General features: G+C 39.3%; 1 protein-coding gene across 1 annotated transcript; it reads left to right on the top strand.

Annotated features, from left to right (window-relative positions):
- Positions 1-1,258: 1,258 nt before the first annotated feature.
- LOC118156134 (general transcription factor IIH subunit 2) lies at positions 1,259-13,390 on the top strand. Its single transcript, XM_035309942.1, has 15 exons — positions 1,259-1,395; positions 1,481-1,558; positions 2,721-2,757; positions 3,462-3,548; positions 4,378-4,428; positions 4,902-4,956; positions 5,580-5,685; positions 6,732-6,822; positions 6,979-7,066; positions 8,172-8,279; positions 9,484-9,547; positions 10,400-10,503; positions 12,139-12,241; positions 12,547-12,586; positions 12,959-13,390. Exons 1-15 carry the CDS (start codon positions 1,340-1,342, stop codon positions 13,076-13,078), a joined length of 1,188 nt encoding a protein of 395 aa, XP_035165833.1. The 5' UTR covers positions 1,259-1,339; the 3' UTR covers positions 13,079-13,390.
- Positions 13,391-17,681: the final 4,291 nt, after the last annotated feature.

Raw genomic sequence — 17,681 nt, forward strand, 5'->3', positions numbered from 1 at the left:
CACAATTGTGCTAGCTAAGAGCTAGGAATCCCCATCCTTTGTCTTGTTCCCTGTCTCCCTGCAGAGCTCCCTCGAACATCCCGGCTGGCAGGAGAACGCTTTCTTCCCTGAGAGGACTACTGTGCATGGCTGTCCTGCGTCTCCATTGATCAGACTCCCAGGAAAGGAAACCACGCTGCAGCCCTCCCGTGGAGGAGCCCCCGCTGGAGCAGGTGGATGTGGCCTGGAGGAGGCTGCGGCCCATGGAGAGCCCCCGCAGGAGCAGGCCCCGCGCCGGAGCTGCAGCCCGTGGAGAGGAGCCCCCGCAGGAGCAGGGGGTCTGGGGGGAGCTGCCGCCTGCCCGTGGGGGACCCGTGCTGAAGCACTTTGCTCCTGGGGGATGGATGGAGCCTGTGGTACGGAGCCATGCGGGAGCAGTTGTTGAAGAGCTGCTGCCTGTGGGCAGCCCCCGCAGGCTCAGTTCACAAAGGACGGCATCCCATGGGAGGGACCCCACGGGGAGCAGGGGCAGAGAGGGACCATGAAGGAGCTGAGGGATTGTTGTGTCAGGGACTGACCGCAGCCCTGATTCCCTGGTCCCCTCTACCGCTTGGGGTGAGGGGAAGGTGTTTGTAGTTTGCTTTTTCTCACTGTTCTATTCTGCTAGCGATAGGTACGAAATGTCATTATTCTCCCTACTCTGAGTCTGTTTTGCCCATTACAATAATTGTTGAGCGATCTCTGCGTTCTTATTCCAACGCCTGAGCCCTTTCCATCTCATTTCCTCCCCTTTCCCTTTGAGTAGAGGCAGTGAGATCTGTTGTGGCGGAGCTCGGAACCCAGCCGAGCAAACCACCCGCACTGCCCGCACTGACAGCTCACTGCAGGAAACCCGCCAGCAGCGCACAGCGGCGAGAGACGCCTGTAGGGGCCGGTTCTGCCGATCTCTGACCAAACTCCCCGGCCCCTGCAGCCGGACAGACGCGTGCCTGTGGAATGCCCCTGTCCTGGTCGCCGGGACCCTTCCCCGGCAGCTGACATTGCCCCCAGCGGTCAGGGAAAGGCACGGGGGGAAACTCCCCCGGAACGGTCGGTGCGCGGCGCGGGCGGCGGCCGGCGGGGCTTGGCGGCGGCACCGCGGCGGAGGGCAGCGGGGAGGCGCTTCCGTGCGCGGCCGGAGGGCGGCGGCGGGCGCAGCGTGAGGAGTGGTGGGGCTTGCACCCGTCTCTGGGGCACCCTCGGGACCCGGCCCGTCCTGTCCCCACAGCCCCCTCAGCCCGCTCCCCAGAGGCGTCTCAGCCGGCGGCAGCCGTGCCCGCCTGCCCCCGTCCCGCGGTGCTGTCAGGGCAGGGCCGCGGCCATGGATGAGGAGCCCGAAAGGACCAAGCGCTGGGAAGGAGGCTACGAGAGAACATGGTGGGTGCTGCCTCCCCTGCCCGCCCGGCCCCGGGGAGCACGGGGGAGGCCTCCCTCGTGCTCAGACACCGGCTGTTTTGTGCAGGGAGATCCTCAAGGAGGACGAATCGGGATCGCTGAAAGCGACCATCGAGGACATTCTGTTCAAGGCAAAGAGGAAAAGGTACTGGTATGGCCCCGGGCGTGCCTGAAGTGCTGCTTTTGCGTTGGCCCTGGCAAGGACTTACTCGTTCTGAAATGGGGTCTCCGGGGTGGATGGTGTCAGCGTGCCTGAGAAACGTGCTTGTGGCCTCATGCATTCAGGGCCCTAGACGCCTGCTTATGAGCTGCTATTTATTGACAGTGCCTGGAGAGAAGAAAAAATAGTTAAGCTTATCTTCGTTATTATTTTTTTTCTAAGACTGAATGTATTTATGCTAGATCCTTCAGATGTGTGCTAGCTGAAGGGTCAGGTCGTACTCTGATGGAACACTGTGTAAAGCTTTGGGATTGCTCTCCTTTGAAAAAGGGCTGAGAGAGCTGGGGATGTTCAGCCTGGAGAAGAGAAGGCTCCAGGGAGACCTTGCTGCAGCCTTTCAGTACCTAAAGGGGGCTTGTAATAAAGATGGAGAAGGAATCATTCTCACCATATTCTAGATAATGATAGGATAAGGAGGTATGGTCTTAAACTAAAAGAGGTTAGATTTAGACTAAACATTAGGAGGAAATTCTTCATTCAGGGTGGTGAGGCACTGGAAGAGGTTGCCCAGAGAAGCTATGGATGCCCCATCCCTGGAGGTATTCAAGACCAGGTTGGATGGGGCTTTGGGCAACCTGGTCTGGTGGGAGGTGTCCCTGCATATGGCAGGGGAATTGGGGATGCTCTTTATGGTCCCTTCCAACCTGAGCATTCTGTGATTGCAGCAGTTGGACTGATTACAGAAAATCCTTCAAAGGTTTTTTATTATACAAAACATGTTTCAATCTGCCTGTAGGTATGATGGCATCAGATTTTTGTTTAAACTTCTCAGAAAAACTATTAGATAAAGTCCGAGTTTGTTTTGTTTCAGGTTACGTTGAAATATTCAATGCCATGTAAAAAATTAAAAGTTAAACCTCATGGCAAGAACTGTATTTTTATTTTTATTTATTTTTTGAGAGGCATTAAATCAGTTTATAATTAATGGTTTACTTTATAATTTTGCCTTTTTTCAATGGAAGTAAGGGTCCGTGGTTTATGGTTGCTTTATATTTGCCCAAACTTCAGTTTGGGGTTTGTTACAGAGTTTTTTTTAGGCACTACTCATTCACTTGCAGCTTACATAACGTTCTGTGTGTTTTAATAGACTCTACGAACACCATGGACAAGTTCGACTGGGAATGGTATGTTAATGTCTTACCCTTGACTGTCCTGAGTCCCAAACTGCCTGAGTAGAGGTGGTATGCCTAACCAGAAGTAGCTTTTGCTGACTTAATGTGCTTGAGACCAAAGTTTGCATTCTCCATCATGCAGTCTTTTCTAAATGCTTTTTGTGTGCTCGGTGGCAGCATGGGGTGTAAAGCATCAGTAGCTTCAGTGGTTGAGGTCTGACGTGTTTGCTGCTGTATCAGGGCGTGAGGGTGTGCTCTGTGGCTGCAGTCAGGTTGCACGCACTTGCTCTATTGAGTTTTCTCTATGTGAAAAACGTTTGTAATTTCAATGAGTTATAGATGACATTATTGCGTGATGCAACACTGAAGTCTTCAGATAAAGAGATTAAATGGGTGCAAACTGTGCTTATTTTGTCACTTATTTGCAGAGATAAAGAGTGGTGGGTGTTTTTCAGGATGGACTTTTGTTTCATTTCAAAGGAGAAATGGAAAAATGCATGACTTTTTTCAGTTGCTGTTTATGGCATAGTCCTAAAAGTAGTGGTTTGTCTCTGTGTTCTAAATTTTCCCTGTTTGAAGGAGGAAGTTGTTGCTTTTCTAAGTTAATAAAATAATGAACAATTTATTTAAATATCTGTTCTGTGAGTAGTAAAACTTGATCCTTCTTTTAAAATGTGAACCTGATGTAGACTTAACATTTTATGTCAATAATGCAGATGCGTCACCTTTATGTGGTTGTTGATGGATCAAGGACTATGGAGGACCAGGATTTAAAACCAAACAGACTTACTTGCACTTTGAAGGTATTTCTCTACAGAAGATTTTTCTCTCTATTAATCTACTGTTTCTATGTAAATCAATTCCATTTTGTATTTAAAAGAAAGGCAGTCTCCTGCAATTTTTTTTAATTTTTTTTATTATTATTATTTTTTTACATAGCCTCAACTCTCCTCTCATCCCTACTGTTTATTTCCCTTGTCTCTGTTGCTAACCTATAATTTTCCTAGGGCAGCTTGGCTTTGTTTTTTGAATAGCAAAAGCTGTATGACATTGGTGTTCCTTGCAGGAGAACTTCTATACAGCAGAAACAGTGAAATACTTCTGCAGTGTGGAAGCTAAGATGAAATATTGTGAGTTGTAATGGATGGAAGAAGAACAAACACACTTTCATTATACATTTAGATTTTTTTTTCTTACCATAATGTTTTCATAAATTCTGATTTGAATGGATTTTAGACAGGATTTGGATTGCTACTTCAGACTGTAGAGGGCTTGAACTGTACACACAGTGTCATTGGAGAAAGTCATAATACAAACCATTAAACTCCTGGGTTTTGTAGATTTTGTACAGATTCATGCTTTTTGGTATATCTTAAACCTCTGTTTGAAGAAACACTGATCTAGAGCTTCAGCATATGAAGCAAATTTGCTTTACGAAGTAAAGGATAGGAATAAAGAAAATAGGAAAAAGAAGGGTAGAAAGGTTTGGGCAAAAGGAGGAGAGTGGAAAGGAGGGGCTTATTCCCCTTTTAAAAAAAATAACAATACTGAATGTTTTACAGGTACCAATTACTTAGTATATGTGAAGCAAAACCGTATTTTGTTTTTAACAGTCTCAGTTTTTCTTTACAGTTACTGGAATATTTTGTTGAAGAGTACTTTGACCAAAATCCTATTAGTCAGGTGAGTACAACCATGCAAGAAACAGGTAACAGAAATCTGTTTTTAAAAAGTTACTTTTAGTTTTAATATTCTCTAGTAAACTTTTCAGTTGCTAGGTTACTTTCCACCCTTTCATCATCAGTCTAATTAAATTCTTGGTTTTGCAAGAACTAGTGGAAGTAAGAACCCATCTATTCTTTTCCTACATTCCTAAACATAATTCCTAATGCAGAAGTCTCAGTCTCAATTATATTTTACTTCAGATATTTTGAATTAAAAAAAAGTGCTTTGTTGCAAAAGTAAATTGAAGCTACAGGAACATGGGTTAACTAATGCATCGTGTTGTGGTGTTGCTGTTACATGTTCAGGAAAGCCTGTGTAGTTAAATTATTGTTGATCTATAAAGAAGTATGAAGCAAAACATAGCAGAGATGTAAATCAATGTATTTTTAAACTCATTAAGAAAAGTTCTGTCTTCTTGTTTCCCACTCCAGATGGGCTTAATTGTAACCAAGAGTAAAAGAGCTGAAAAAATGACAGAACTTTCAGGTAGGGATGTGTTATCGTTTTTAAAAACTGCAGAACTCTTATCAGTATAGTTAATTTCTCAACCTGTTGATTAATTTCGTATTTGTTGACATCTGTGCATTTCTTGAGATTTGACAGGACGTTATGAAGCAAAGTTTCTTGAGTTCCTGCCTTCTGTCACTAGCAAGCTATGTGTTTTCAGAGATGTAGTTTTAAATCTTGTCTATCTACCTGTAAAACTTCATCGAAGAGTTGGATAATTCCTTAATGCTTAAAGTTGCTTCGAGGATAACAGAGTAAAATGTGTTCTACCTCTACTGAACCACTTTGTGATACAGTTTGCACTGTGATTCTTTGTTCATGTGAAATTCTTAGCAATATGCAATTATTTTCTTCTTATTTGGCTTCTTAAAATTTTTAGCAATTGAATATTTCTGAATATGTCTTTTTGTTGATAGATTGTTTTCCACGTTCTGATCATGAATTTCAATTCTAAGGATAGACTTAGAAGTCATAGTTTGAAAACTGTTTCTAAACAAGTATACTTATAAACTCATAAAATATACTCTTTATTCATAAAATATAAAGTTTAAATACTTAAATTCCTTTAACACATTACTTTGAACTGTTTTATTCACTCACAGGTAACTCAAAAAAGCACATAACTGCTCTGAAGAAAGCAGTGGATATGAACTGCCATGGAGAGCCGTCTCTATATAATTCCCTAAATTTGGCCATGCAGACTTTAAAGTTAGTTTGCAAACGTGTTTTTGTGTTTGTTTTTTCGTTTTCCATAGTCATTAAAATGCTGATTGTGAATTTTTGAGAGGACAGAGACAATTTTTGGTTTTTTTTTGTTTGTTTGTTTTGTTCTTGTTCATGTTTAGTGTTGGTTTGTTCTTTAGAAGTAGTTTCTTGCATTGCACTGGCATGAGTCTTTAACAGACGGCTTTACATCCTCTCAGAATACTAACTGTTAACTTGTAGGCTGATAGCATATTTAACTTTCTAACACAAGGCATTTCTGTTCAGAGATGTGCTTCTTACAGGAAGCAACAATATTTTAGAAGTAGTTGATGTTAGGTTGTTTATAAATATAGTGATGAAAGACCCTGCAGTGACTTTACTAGAGAGCCAAGGTTTGAGACAGCAGTGTTTGGGATTAATAATGGTAAGAGACCACTAAAATAAATAAGTTTGAATCTGACAGAAGTTTTGACAAACTTCAGAAAGGTAGACTTTTAAGTAGGTTGGATTTACAAAGTTTAATTGCTGTGTTAGTCATTGAGATCAGAAAACGTTTGTAGAAAAATGTTTATCAAGTAAGTTATAGCTAGCAACATTGCGAGAATAAAACTAGCAGTCCATGTCACAAAAATGATCTGAAGGACTAGATGAAAGAGTTTTCAACTAAGAAGTAAGAGGAAAGAAAGGAGTTAATAGATTTACACCTATAAACTGTTCAGAGATTTTCAAGAAGTTAGGAAAACTTAACTACTATGTTGCTAGTTTGGAGGTTAATTTTACCTGTGAGAGTATGGATAAGGTACAGGGATAACTTAAACATTAGCACAAACAATTAAATAACAATTACACAATCAGATCTTGTATATTAGAGAAAGTTTGGGGTTTGAGAAAGTGGGATTCTGGTACTCAGAAGGAGCTTACTACATTTTTCTTAGATTATAGGCACCTTCCTATCATCTTCTTCTGACTTTAGTACATTGAAGTCCTTGGAAATTTAGCATACATCTAGCTTGGGGTACAGAAGTCAATTAACCATATCCTTTCTTTAGGCACATGCCAGGACATACAAGCAGAGAGGTTTTGGTAGTCTTCAGCAGTCTGACAACATGTGATCCAACCAACATCTATGATCTAATTAAGGTACAGAAGTGAAGTTTGGCTACTATTTTGAACATCCAAGATGTTGGACTAAAAACAGACGGTTGCAGTGTCATCACCACTAAGTTTTTGTTTAAAACTTCAAACCTTTATTGTTCAGCATACAAATTTGATTATTCTTTCTTTTTCCACATGAAGTGTTTAAAAGCAGTTAAGATCAGAGTGTCTGTCATCGGTCTAAGTGCTGAAGTTCGAGTTTGTACAGTACTTGCCCGGGAAACTGGTGGTATGTACCTGAAGTTTTATAGTTATACTAAAAAAATAAGTTTAAAATCAAAATTAAGTAATTAGTTGGTAATTTTCTTCAATGCATGTTGGCGCTAAAGAATTAATGTTCTGTCATGCTAGCAGAAAATGTAAGGGCTTCTTGAATCTGTGAAGTATAGTATTCAGTGAAATAATACAAGCTGCTAGATGTATCTGTGGAGAGAAGAAATGTCTGAAAGCAGGCTTCTACCTATAAAACTGTGTGATGTGGAACTTAGTGCAACATGTTAATATCAGTTACCAAAAAAGTAACTCTTACAATTACTACAGTGTAATGTTGACAAAAATAATAAGGGCCCTGTAAGTAAACATTCTGGTGTATTAGTGCTGTGTTTATAACCCGGCCGGCAGCTAAACGCCACACAGCCGTTCGCTTACCCTCCCCCCTCCCTCTTTGGGATGGGGGAGAGAAATGGGAAAGTGAAGCCTGTGGGTTGAGATAAAGACAGTTTATTAAAATAGGAAATAGTAATAATAATAATAGTGTGTATGAAACAAGTGATGCACAATGCAATTGCTCACCACCCGCTGACCGATGCCCAGCCTATCCCCGAGCAGCGGGCCCCCCACCCCGGCTAGCCACCCCTATCTATTGTTCAGCATGCCATCAGATGGTATGGAATACCTCTTTGGCCAGTTAGGGTCAGCTGTCGTGGGTCTGTCCCCTCCCAGCTCCTGCTGCACCCCCAGCCTGCCCGCTGGCAGGACAGAGCAAGGAGCTGAAAAGTCCTTGGCTTAGTGTAAGCACTGCTCTGCAGCAATTAAAGCATCAGCATGTTATCAGCACTCTTCTCATCCTAATCCAAAACCTAGCACCCTACCAGCTACTAGGAGGAAAAATAACTCTGTCCTAACTGAAACCAGGACAGTTAGTTTTAAAACTTCTTTTCAGAAGGATTTCCAAGATTATTTTTCAGATTTTTTCAAGAAAAAGAAAAAAAAAATATTTATTTTTTCTGAGTTGTCTTTTTACGTAAGTTGTTGTTTTCTGTTATTTGTAGAATTTGTTTGCATTACTTACGTTGTCACAATATGAGAGTAACAGATTTCTTTTCTCATGACAGGAACATACCATGTTATTTTAGATGAAAGTCATTATAAGGAACTGCTAATGCATCATGTTAGTCCTCCACCTGCCAGTTCAAGTTCTGAGTGCTCCCTTATTCGAATGGGTAGGATATGGTTTTGTTGCAGTCCTGGTGCAAGATCTGTAAATCTGTCTTTTTCTGCCTTTGTATCTTCTGTTTTAAAGTAAAACAAATGGTTTTGATCATTTTTTGCACATTTTTAAAATTTAACTTTTGTTTTGCTAAGTAGATTTTTATTTATTTAATATTGTTCCTACAAAGTAATAAGCATTTAAATAAAGTGAATAACTAGAACAAATAAGACAAATAACACAACTGCAGTTGGGAGCAGCAAGATGAAATAACACTGCCTGTATAGTAACTGGTGTGAATGTAAAGTTTAAAAAAAAAAAAAAAAAAAAAAGATGAAAAACTGTATTTTTTTCTCCCTCTGTATTTACCCCTGCAGAAGGCAACCATTACAGAAAGTTAATGATTGCATGAGGCAAACATTAATTGGCTGCAAGACCCTTCTATTCAGACATGTAGTACGTAGTTTGTAGTGATCTTTCTTTCAATAAATGGATTAGGTACCTTTTCTTCTCCTGTTGTATTTCTCAATAAATTTAAGCCTGGAGTTGAACTAGAATAGCAACACTAGTACCACTATTTAGAACATTAATTTCTCATCCATGCATTTTCATAAGTAAGAATATAATAATATGTAGATTGAAATACTGAAGCAATTTACTCAATGGAGATAAAACATAAACAGAAGTAGTGAAAATAATCTGGCTACTTGAGGTGATCTGTTTTTTTTTTTTAAAAAAAAAAAAAGGCATAGAAAGAGCAGTGTCTTCTATAGCCTCCATGAAGTGCTATAGTCTCATCTGTCATCATACTGCACTTGGAAGAAGAATATGTTCTTGGTGTGTGCATATTAAAGTATTTTTGCCTTAATAAGAAATCATTGTTCAAGCAAACATTATTGTAGTGCTCTTTCCGCTTTCCTACTGTTGCACATCATCGTCTTTTTTAACTGTTACTCAGAAACTGGCTCCAATGAGTTTCAGTTAATATGAAGTTTATGAAAAGCTGTTTCATTTTTTACAGCTGGGGAAAATAGAGGATTTGTTGGTGAATGTAGGTAGAGACTGTTAGGAAAATTTGCTCCCTGGTAAGAGTGCCTTGCTTCCTATAACAACAAACAAAAAAAAGAGATTCACTAAGTGTTTAGGATAATCTTTGAAATTCTGCATAACCATAAGAAAATGGAATATTATGTTTAAAATCAGACTCTTTTCTTCAGGTTTTCCTCAGCACACTATTGCTTCCCTATCTGATCAAGATGCAAAGCCATCCTTTAGCATGGCGTAAGTAGAGTTGATTATAATTCAATGAACTGATTAGAATTCTAGGTTAGAATTCAAGTCATACTTGAATATACGTAGCCATATTTAGCAAATCTGATTTTTAGTGAAAATACTGCAAAATAACATGAAAAGGACTAGCAAGTAATGTGTTGTGACTTTTCAGTAGAAATCTTGCTTTTATTTGCACATACATTATGTGACCATAGTTATATCTTTAAAATATGCTTTATAATATTTGCATGTATATTTTTTTTAAGATAGTAAATGGCTTTTAGGTACATTTATTTGTAGTACCAATTTTAAATGCATTTCTTAATTAAATTATTTATATCCTTATAAAGATACAATGATGATAAAAAAGAGTATCATGTGTAATAAAGTTTGTTTATTTATTTACCGAGGTGACATAAAAGGAAAGTTTAAAACAGAGGCCTTGTTTGCTTGGTGTGCCAGTGCTCTTAATGAAAGGAATCATAGTCTTCAAGGATAACATGAGAGTCTGAATTTTCAGAAGGAAACAGTCTGCTCTTTGAAAGAATAAGTACTAATGTACCTCTTAAAGTCAGTACAGGATGTTGGGAGGCGAGTAGAAATATTGATACAGGTGTCTTGAGTAAAGTTGTATTGACTCTTTTACATGTGAAAATTCTGGTCTGTGTTCTGTTTCCATGCGAAAATGTGATTACTGATATTTTACCCATATTAGCAGTTTTCTGACACTTCCGTACACTTGGAAGTGTTGTATAGAAGCTACAGTAACTGCTAAAACTATTTGTTTTGAGAACCTTACATTTTTTTTCAGTTATGTAGCATCTAGTTGTTCTCTTACATATTTGTCTTTCTTTGTTCCAGGCAATTGGATAACAACAGTGAGCCAGGTCTTACGCTGGGTGGGTACTTCTGTCCTCAGTGCAGAGCAAAATACTCTGAACTTCCTGTGGAGTGCAAAATCTGTGGTGAGTAACAAGAGAAGGTGAGCAGATGCATTATGTGTTAGTGATTAAGAGTTAAGGGGTGGAGAAATTTAATGTACTTAGCAATTAAAGGACAGAAGCCTTCACTCGTGTCCTGGGATTTCAGCTTCACGCAAGGGACTTTCCTGTACATACAAGGGACTATGCTTGTAAGAATAAAACTTTATCATACGGCTAACAGCAAATAATCTTCTGTTACTCATGTGCCTGTTTCTGAATTCTAGAGTGTGTGCAAAATTGTTACTGACAAGGAAGAGCCTAGATGGAGCATATATGTATCTTGTTATGTTAAACTTCATAGAATATATGTCTGCAATGGTTATATCGATTGTTGCTGTTGTCACTTTCTGGGATCAAGGTGATGATGGAAGAGAAAGGCAAGAACACCAGAAACACTTGCTAATGAGCATACGTTGTACACAAATACAGCAAAACATAGTAAGTTGTAGGTGTTTTACTACCCTTACGTCAGTGACTAATAGATGTTTCGTTATTTGCCTGGATTGACCAAGTAACTGACAAGCTGTCATTCACATCTGTTGGAGAGATGGGATTGTTGTATGAAAGATGTTGAGGAAGGTTTATACACACCAAGATTTACTTGCAAGGTCTGCAACTGATGGCTTGCAGCCACCTTAATAGTAGGAGTTGTTTTCAGGGAAATAAAGGAGTTGGCAGATGGAGTGAGGGGATGGTGGAGGGAGGAAGGAAAACCAAAAACTCTCCTCACTGGCCAGCTGCATGGAAAAATAGGGTCTACAAGGTAGGTGTCCTCTTCAGAATGCCTTCTCCAGTAGAGCAGATGCTTCCCACCAAGTAGGTTGTCATAGTGACTGTATTGTTTAATCAGGATCAAAGAAAGCTCTTCAGCCTTGCAAAGCTTAACAGACTGCAAACAGTGGTGCTTGTCCCTGCTCAATGAGGGTGGGAGGAGGGATTAACATCTTTTGTAGTATTAGTATTGTGTGAGCAACAGCTGTCCACCTGTTAACTTCCACAGGCATATGACTAAAATGTGGTAAGTCTTATCAAGATACTATATTTGGCAACAGGGTGAAATAATTCTAGTTTGGAATCATCCTGTCCTAGTTTGATTCCAAAATGTTGGCATCAACATTAGTTTAATTTCAGCAAGGTAATAGTGTAACTTAGTAGTTATAATAATAGTGTAACTTTATATCAGGAAGATACTCTCCACAACTGCAACAATCAGCAAAACAAGAGCCTGAAAGTTTATTCTGTGTGTGAGTGGGTGACAAAGAATTTTAGGCTAGCTCGTGCTCCAGCTTGTGTTAGCTTAAATAGGCCTATGGCATGCTTTGCCAGTGTTGTAGCAGGCTGCAGTATTACCTTGCAGTGTGGCACGATATTGACTTGTGATCTAATACAGCAGAACCATCACTGCCAATGATGAATGCTGCAACTAGATTTAATTAGAAGACTCTTCTATGATTACATTTTGTATTTAAGATGAAGATGAGAAACTTGTTTTCAACTCTGTGTTACAAATATACTTCTGAATATTGACTTAAACCTTCTAATCAGAAATCTCAACAAAATAGAATCATTACTTGTAAGTTTTCTCATATAATAATAGCAATGTCTTTTTATTTGCAGGTCTTACATTAGTGTCTGCACCTCATCTGGCTCGATCTTACCATCACTTGTTCCCTCTGGATGCCTTTCAGGAAATTCCACTGGAAGAATATCAGGGGGAACGGTACGCAAATGATATTTGTGATAGTGATAATATAAACTAGATCTTTGTTTTTCCTCATGGAAGTAAGAATATCTAGCAGTAGCTTTCATACTGCTGGAGACACTTGTGAAAGTTTGGTGATTTTTGGTCACCTCTGGCAAGAAGTGTTTCTAGTTACCATTAGCAGTTATCCTGTGTATCTAGCTGAATGGCTGAAGTAGTTCCTATTAATGGTTATTTATTATGTATGATTTAAGATGTTTTTAAACACCACTATATATAATCTTGTTCCTTTTTTCAGTTAAAAACCACAATTTTTCTTCTAGGTATTGTCAAGGCTGCCAAGCAGAAATCAAAGATCAAAATGTAAGTATGTTGAACTGCATTGGAACATGTGTCGCAAGTAGAGATAATCCTATTGAATATTTTTCTGAAGGCCAGAAAAATACTTCGGAAAGTTCTTCTCATGCTAGAGTTCTCTGTCATAGCCATACCTTTTAGACTGCAAAGGCTATACAAGTGTGGGAAGGGATTTCCTAAACCTGCATAAATAAGATTCCACTCTGAGCACCTGGAAGCATCTGCAATGACTCAAGCTCAGCCTCTCAGACACCTTAGTTCGGTTGGTTTTCTGTGATGCAGTCTTGTGGTGCATGTTGTCTTGATGACAACTGTTGCTCTACTATAGCGCTGTAATTTTATTCTAATTTAACTTGTTTCTCCATCTTTTCCACACAGGTTTATATATGTAAAGTATGCCAGAATGCATTTTGCGTCGAGTGCGACATGTTTGTTCACGATTCTCTGCACTGCTGTCCTGGCTGTATTCATGAGCACCCTGCTCCCGTATCTGTATGATGTCATCTCTTTTTTAGAGACTGTCATGTCAGTTTCATTCTTGTATAAATCCATTTTGTTTATTCAGCCTTTGCTTTCAGTGAGGTGCCTTAAAACAAGAAGGGCCTGGATGACTACAGAAGGATGAACTCTGATTTGGGAGCAAATTTAATATTTACTTAATGTATTAATGATTTTATTACTGTTAATATATTCCTGAATTATCTGTATCTGATTTATTCTTAAAGTTCTGAGTTTTTCTGAGTGTTATTGTTGGTAACGTGTACATTTGTAAATGTGAAAGTGATAAAACTGGTTTGTATATTAACACGATGATTTGTATTGTTTTCAGTGGATGGTGAATTATTCTGTATTGTGGTTTAACCCAGACGGCAGCTAAGCACCACACAGCCATTCGCTCACCATCCCCCTTCCCTCTCTGAGGTGGAGGATAGAAATGGGAAAATGAATCCTGTGGGGTGAGATAGAGACAGTTTATTTAGACAGGAAAATAATCATGATAATAGTACTACTACTACTAATGTGTACGAAACAAGTGATGCACAGTGCAATTGCTCACCACCCACTGAGCGATACCCAGCCTATGCCTGAGCAGCCAGCCCCCCACCCTGGCTAGCCACCCCTATATATTGTTCAGCACAATGCCAGGATGGTACAGAATACCCCTTTGGTCAGTTTGGGTCAGCTGTCCTGGGTCTGTCCCCTCCCAGCTCCTGCTGCACCCCCAGCCTGCCCGCTGGCAGGACAGAGCAAGGAGCTGAAAAGTCCTTGGCTTAGTGTAAGTACTGCTCTGCAGCAATTAAAGCATCAGCATGTTATCAGCACTCTTCTCATCGTAATCCAAAACATAGCACCCTACCAGCTACTAGGAGGAAAATTAACTCTGTCCTAGCTGAAACCAGGACATTCTGTTAAGTTCCATAGAGTAAAATATTTTTGTAAAAATTAACAAAGATGTTTCTGGGCAATTCAGAGAATTAATTTCAACCTTGGTGACTATTTACCTCAGCCTTCAGTAATGCTATTCAATTTCAGATGCTACAAATGTGTTGAAAGTGCATTTTAGGTTATAACGGTAAGGTCAAAAGTAATTCTGTTACTGCTGTGTATGTAGTTCTGTGTTTTAAGTTCCCATGGCAGAGGTGTAAGAGCTGAATTCACACAAACTATTTATTGTTAGGTAGTCAGAGAACTGAACACAGTGATCTGTTTTGATTCTGAGTCTAGAATGAAGTAGCAGAACTGCAAGTCAACTGTTCTTGATTAAACCCCCAAAGCAACAAAGACAGTAGGGGGGGGTAGAGGAGGAAGACATCCTGAACTGAATGTGAAAGAATGGAAGCTGAGAGGAATGTAAGATACTTTGCCATTTTACTGTGTGCTTAAGGTGTGGTAGCAGTTCCAGCCTCTGAGACTGTGACATGCTACATATCAGCAAGAGGAGATCATGGATCAGTGTCTAAAGAAATATGTCAGATCTGATATTCTGAATGAATTTGTGATATTAGTAATGTATCCAGGGTAAAGGACTTGCTGATGTGTCTCACTTAATTTTAAAATCTGTGAACTTTTGTTATAAGGTTACAAATGGCAGTAATCTAACCTAACCACTGAATTTTAAAAACAACAAAAAAAGCACCATATCTTAAATTTAGTTCCTGGTTTGTTTGTTTGTTTGTTTGTTTAACACCACATACAAACAATACATGCTACTTTTCAGTTTTCATGGGAAAACTATCCAATTGTTTATATATGCAAGTTCTCTATCATCAATATCGCGCCTTCTGTACTTTCTCTGAAGTTTTTATGCCTGCAGGCTGGGCAGAATGCAGTAATTCTACTGTGTTGGCAGAAAAAAATGATGGTTTCAGCATCTGTTTCATTATATGTTGAGTGAAACAATCTTTATAAACCCTTTGTGCTATCATGTGAGTGCAGTGCCTGTTACCATTAGACTGGTTATTGGGCTGTTTAGCCAAGCTATGTATGCAAGGGTGTCCTAAAACCTAGCAGGAAGAGGGACATATTCATGTGTCTTGGTGTGGTTTAGTAGGACATCCCAAGCCAAGGGAATGCCCTAAGCATATGTCTCTTAGTTAATCTGATATTGGTGGCGGTGTCTTGGTATGATGTTTTCTAGAAGCATTTTCATCTTTAGGGTTATCATTTCCTAATGGGGGAAAAATAATGTCAAAACATTTTTAATCTGTTCTAGCCCTTTCTCTTGCTGAATAGTAAAATAATGTAATAGAAAGTAGAAGCTGTTTAGGAGTTGTAGCTGTGTATTCCATTGTCTGATAGTGATCTGAGCAATAATTTGGGTTGTCCTTTTCTGCCTTTCTCATTAAATAGAGCAGTTAAAGGTACATCCTGAAAAAATGCTATCAGGACAATATCCTTCATCTATTCCCCTTCCTCTGTTCTTACTAGGACTCACTAGATCTCAGCTGTCTTTGTTTATATCCAGTCAGTTCTCATTCTTGTGTGTTTTCTTGTTTATTGGATCTGCCACAATGATAGCTGACCAATTATATCATTATCAGGAGTGTCAGAAATTCTTGTGCTTTCTGAAGTTGTTGTGTATCACTCAGACAAAAAATAATGAGGGAAGAGACACAAAGCAAACGTATCTTGTGGCGGGGTTTTTGAGGCTGAAAGCCACTCGCAGCCAGCCAGAGCACTGATGTGTGGAGTGAAGTGGATTCCTCAAAGGTAAGTGCCCTTGTTTTATCATGCACTTCATACTTGCAGAAATTAAATATACCATTTGCATTAACAGTCATAATTAATTTCCAAGACTGGAAGTGCTGAAAATAATTAAAATACAAGTAAAAGAAATGTCTGGTTTTATTTTTAATAACCACAACTTGTGAAGAACTTACATCCTGTTCTGATTTGGGCAATATAAAGAACAGTTTTAATTCTAGATTTTGATATAATTTGTGGATAGAGAAAATGTCAGAACAAACTCTGAAGCATCACTGGCTTGTGCAGACTCCTGATTGGAGTGATGGTCTGTGCATTTTTAGTATAAAAATTCATAATATTTGAACAAGAATCACTTTTTCATATTTAGTTTTGCAGCATTTCTTTACTGTGGGATTTGAAAGCATCGTTTAGCACACATTTCCCTAAGAGAGTACATGCGCTGGTTAAGGTGTGGAATGATTATGGATTTTTACAGTGGCAGTCTTGCCTTTTCTACTTCGGTTTTGTATCAACAGCAAATGTGGTCAACTCCTTTGCTTGCCCTTGTCTTAATCATTCATGCTGCAATCTGCAGGGCAGATCACAGCAATGGGCCCTGTAGTCTCACTGGTGACCTTCCTCTTTTGCTGGAACTGACCATTTGCTTCCAGTGTGTGCTATCTGTTTTTAGCCAGTTACTTTTTTTCCATTGCTATGGCTCAGTTCCCTTAAAAACCTGGAAATCCAAGTGGATGTTATCAATCTGATGGCCCATCTCTACTGTACTTGTTGATCCCTACAAAGAACCAAGGAATTGCTTTTTACGAGCCATGTTGACTCTTCCAAGTAGTTTGTATTTATCCAGACAGTCATTCTAGCATTTTTATTGCTTCTGCTGATTTGCCCATAGCAGATACTAGGCTTACGGACCTGATGTCTTTTTCACTCTCCCTGAAAGTGTGAACCATTTTCTGAAATTTGCCGTAATGTTTTCCCTAGGAATCTCTCTGAATTCCTCTGCAGTGAACATTAATGCAAATACTGCAGAGGACAGCACTTCCAGTTCTCTGCCATGGCATTAGTGTCTTTGAACAGTTCTTTAATATCTTTTATTGTGGGTTCTACCACCTCTCTTCACTGGCTTTTTGTTTCTGCTATCTGGAAGATGGCTTAGTTTCCTTTTACTTTTTATTTATTTATTTTTTTTTTTAAACTTTTTCTTCATTATCATTATTCTGCCTGATTTTATTTTTTCATATTTCATCTGCTAGAGCCTTTGAGCCTTCTGCCGCCTTTGCTCAAAAACTACAGCTTTTTCAATGATATCTTCTGGTAATATGATTTATTTTCCTTTAAGTCATACTAATTTCCTGTAATTTTTCACAAATCTTTTCTAATATCACATAATTTTGTTGCAATTCCATTATAATGTCTTACAGGAAACTCTCATATGACTGTAAGATTTTATTATTATTTGGCTGCCAGCTTAGTTGTATGGTGTGTTTTTTAGTGACCAATTTCAGTTTCCTTATCTTTACATCTTGTTTTTGAAGTTTAGAACATCCTTATCAGATTCCCTGTTCTTGTGGGGATGTTGCCTAGAAATAAATCACAATTATTACTAGAGAGTGACATTTCACAAGGGGACTTTTTTCTCCTCCCAGCACATTTCTCAATACCAACTCAACTTTCTCTAGTGAACTTGCTAACCAGTGTCTAACGAAAGTCACCTGCGCTTTGCATCTCAATGTGGTGGCACCAGTGCAGTCCACTCGGGGGATAACTGGAGTCACTGGACACAATTCTATTTTTTGCCCATGTTGCTTCTGTCATTTCTTTGTGCCTTAAGACAAATTCCTGCTGTGAAATGAAAGTTGACATAAACTTTTGCTTTTGTTTTTTAAATATTACTGTG

This window comes from Oxyura jamaicensis, chromosome Z (assembly GCF_011077185.1).
Source record: "Oxyura jamaicensis isolate SHBP4307 breed ruddy duck chromosome Z, BPBGC_Ojam_1.0, whole genome shotgun sequence".
In the NCBI taxonomy this organism is placed as follows: domain Eukaryota; kingdom Metazoa; phylum Chordata; class Aves; order Anseriformes; family Anatidae; genus Oxyura; species Oxyura jamaicensis.